Consider the following 4,455-nt stretch of genomic DNA (forward strand, 5'->3'; position numbering starts at 1 on the left):
CCTCTTCCGCAATTCAAAAATAATATTATGATGGATCTGTTGAGAGGACGTACCTTATTTACCTACCTCCTATCTATTTTCAAATTAACAATGGTACACCGTACACTTCTATTTTATGCCTTATGGTTGTATTCACTCGAACGGAACGTACTGACCAGGATTACGGACGCTCGTTTTAATGTCGTTTAATATCGGACATCCAGGACGAGTCTGTTGATTTTGTAATTTATATTAATCTCTAATTAGGTATTCTCATTTTATTTGAAAATGGCATTTTTAAGATTTACTTTCGTAGTTATTCAAATCATTACAATTGTCTTGTCACAGAAAGTCAGTTCTAGAAATAAACAAGTAAGTGATCCAATTTTCCAGTGCGATTATTTTTATTTCATTTTTATATTTTGTACCTAATCATAATAAGTAGGTGCCTATTAATATAATAAGTAGATTTGTTTTAATTGTTTCATTAATATGCCTATTATAATATTTGTTTAAACCATTTAAATAATTTACTTTCTCTTTATCTTTCATGTAGTTATATAGACTATGGACTATTATAATATGTTTGAGCATCAAGAATTATATATTGTAGGCAGTAGGTACTATTTAAACTGTTCAAATAATAATATCTACTTTCTTTTTATCTAACATAGATTATTGACTATTATAATATGTAGGCAGTACTGTTTTAGTTGTAATTATAATAGGTAGGTACATTAAGTACAGCTGTATCAATAATAACCAATATTGACAATATAATACATATTTGGGTGGTACAAGTTGTACCGTACAACTAAACTGTGTGATTTTCAGAAAACTTTTTACAATTAATATAAAATTAGTACCTAGCAACTTTTATTATATGTATAAATCTATGCATGATTATGAGATTCATTTAATTGTAGATTTGTATACAATGAAATATTGAGAAAATATTTAATAGCATACTTATCAATATTTAATTTAATTTTGACCATTATTAAATAATATCTATTATAAAGTAGTAGTATGTTTTAATTATAAGCTATTTATGATTAACTTAACCAATCAAATAAGTTATAGGTGAGTGGGTAGGTATAATATTTATTTAATTTGTCTAAATATGAATTATTGGATTCATATTTAGTAACACCATTTGATTATAATTTATTGAATTCATTATTTATAACTTAAAACATAAATAATTATAACCAGTAATCGAAAAAAAATATCTTGAATAAAAACTCCTCCGGTATGTAAATACAATTTTTCCCACCCTACTTTTTTTTTTTTTATTTATTTAATTAATTGGGCTACCAAATATTATCTGTAGAAAGTTTATGACAATTGATATATAAATGCTACACACATTAGATTATGAACAGACCGACCTATAAAACGGCATTAGCTAAAGTTGAAAGGTTGATCGCATAATAACAAATGCTTGTAGAAAAATTCTGATTGAAAATTTTTTATTAATGTTTAACTGATCAGATATTTTTAACAAATAGGGTAAAACAATTGAAAGAGCTTGTACTTAATACCTCCAAAATATTTGTGAAATTATTACTATTTATATTTTATCTATTTTTAGTGCTCATTTTAGTATATCAATATTGTAACATAAAATTAATAGTAATTTTTTCAAGTGACTTTTTTTCCATCATCCATTGTAAGTTATTTAGAAATTCACTATCCAGATTATCAACAATTATTCAGATGTTATTATAAATTACCTAAAATTTGTTCATTAAATTTATAAATGTTTTTTAATCTTGAAAAAAAAACCACCTTTTGAATACAACTAAATTAACGTCTGGGTTATTTTATTACTAATATGTTATAAGTTAAAAGAATATAATAGTTAATTTATTATGATTTTAATTTTATATAAACCTATATGAATTAAAAATATTATTTGTTGGTTACGTAATGCCTTTCTAAAACAACTATTTTTTGTAAAATTAATTTTATGGTTACATTGTGGTATTTCAGTGTTTGTATAATTTATTACATAATTATTATTTATACATTTTAGATTTGGAGTGAAATGATGAATGCATTGATTTTATGAATGATGTGTTTTTTTTTGTGTCATTACGGTTTGGGGCAGTAAAACTGCTTCGATTTTCTTCAACAGTATCTTGTTTAGTGGGAAAGTGAATCTAGTTGGTGCATTGGGGAGGTCAAAATTTAAAGATAACATTTTCAAAATATTTTGATTTTTATTGAATTGCTTATGTTGATATTTTCATTTTCCAATTTTATTTGTTGAGTAAAAATGCTTAAAAATTTAATACAATACTCTAACTATGTTGTTACAATTACATTTGAAAAATATTAAAAATCCTTAGTCACAGTTTTTTTTTATAAGCATATAAAGTTCAAATCTTGACAAAATACGGAAAAATCACAAAAATTTGCAAATTATTTTGAGTTGATTATTCATAAAAATTTTTCATTTTTAATCTAATATTTGAAAATGTAATACAAGACTATTTATAAGTTTTTCTACCTTTATCAAAAAAAAATATATCTACAAGCAAATCAAATTAAATTTTTATGAGCGTTTGAAGTTCATATTTTTACAAGATATTTTACAGGATATTCACTCGATTTCTTGATATAGCGTTTTTGTTATTTTATTGGTATTCAAAAACGAACAGCTGTAGATACATGACATTTTTACTGAATGTTAATATTTTCATTTTCTACACACGATTAAGTTTTGAAAATATTTTGACTCTTTTTGAGCTGTTTACGGACATTGTCAGTTTTAAATTTTTTTAGTAATTTTTCTATAAATATCAATAAAAATTTATTTCTTGGGTAAAAAAGTGTGTAAATTTAATGCAAGGCTCCTGATATATTGTTACAATAACAGTTGAAAAATATTAAAAATACATAGACACAAATTTTTTTTATAAGCATTTAAAGTTGAAATTTTGACAAAATTTATCAAATTTAAAATTTAATAATTATTTTGTAGTTAAAAATGTATAAAATGTTCAACTTTTATAGCTAAGGATTGAAAATTTGAAACAAGGTTCTACTTAAATAGGTTATATATAAATTACTTTATTCACAATAATATCATCAAATATACTTAGTAATATCATAGGCTGACTGACTCAGAATCGTTTTTCTTATTCAATGATATTATATCATTGAATTCAAATTTAACACCATCCATTACAGTGACCCACTTGTTAACCTACTGTACAACAGAGTGACATCCACTTGTCCACCTTTTTTTTACATTAGTTCTGTAATTGTAACCTTGCCACTTATTATGCTATTATAATATGTAATACTATACAATAATGTTGATAATGTATGCTGAAATGCTGATTTTATTTGTGATTAGAAAACTTACTTAATAATATAAGTGAATTCAAAATAAACCAGTAATACTTCTATTTATATTTCAATGGGATTGATGCTATTATAGATTGAATAATTTTAGTTTTAGTTACTGTACCAATGTGGTTTATAATTAAATTTGTGCATTCCATACTATTTGTAAATATTAATTATTGTTCTTAACGTCTCAGTAGTCAGTTTGCCAGTTTGCAGTTTGTGTTGTCTAAGTTACTTTTAAAAAGTAATTAAGTTACTTTACTTAGTACTTAGGGCTAAGAGATACAAAGTTATTTTACTTGTTACTTAGGGATAAAAATAATGAAATAATATATTATATTACTGGCTCCTCAAATAAAATTGTAATGAGATTACTTTACTTTTCAACATTACCTACATTTATAATAAAAATAATAATCTTTACAGTATGACTGTGAATAGTCTTAAGTAAACTTTATTACTCTATTACTCTTATGATTTATGCTCAGAAGTCTGAGTAATAATTAATTATTAATAATATGATTTATCAACAAATAACAATATAAATTCAAAATATCCTAGATTATATTAATTACATATTTATATTGAATCATGCATGAATTTAGATTATGATACGGTGCGATTAATTTATTGATTTTACAATGATGTACCTATATTTTTAAAAAACCTCCCACCTGAATATTTTTAAATAATAACAAAATTTTCATTAAGAAATCATTGTCAGATAAAATTTGTCAATAATTAATTTTGACCCCGCCCCTCTCCCCACGAATAAAATAATCTCGATACTCCACCGTCACAAACTAAGTTTTAATTAGGACATCGTTACTTGAAATATGATCTTCCTGCTTTCATTATATCAAACACTAATTCTGTTATGCTTTTAGATTCTGAGTGGAACGATGAATGTATTGATTTTACAATGATGTGTGTTTTTTTTTTATTTTTTTTTTTATTTTTGTGTCTGTCATCACGTTTTAGGACAGTAAAAGTGCTTGGATTTTCTTCAACAGTACTTTTTCTGATAGGAAAGTGAATCTAGTTGGTACTTTGGGGGGTCAAAAGTAAAATTTTTCCAATAGTTTTCAAACGCGCCGTGAAAAACAAAAGAAAAAT

The 4,455-nt window shown here is 24.3% G+C and overlaps 1 protein-coding gene across 1 annotated transcript in view; it reads left to right on the forward strand.

Moving 5' to 3' along the window:
• Positions 1 to 4,455, forward strand: part of LOC100163689 (glutaminyl-peptide cyclotransferase) — a 9,035-nt gene continuing 4,580 nt past the window's right edge. Inside the window, exon 1 of the mRNA XM_001950932.5 lies at positions 1 to 351. Within this exon, the coding sequence (XP_001950967.1) occupies positions 268 to 351 (84 nt within the window). The 5' untranslated portion in view covers positions 1 to 267. The remainder of the gene's footprint in view (positions 352 to 4,455) is intronic.

The sequence above is a fragment of the Acyrthosiphon pisum genome, chromosome A1 (genome assembly GCF_005508785.2).
Source record: "Acyrthosiphon pisum isolate AL4f chromosome A1, pea_aphid_22Mar2018_4r6ur, whole genome shotgun sequence".
Classification (NCBI taxonomy): Eukaryota; Metazoa; Arthropoda; class Insecta; order Hemiptera; family Aphididae; genus Acyrthosiphon; species Acyrthosiphon pisum.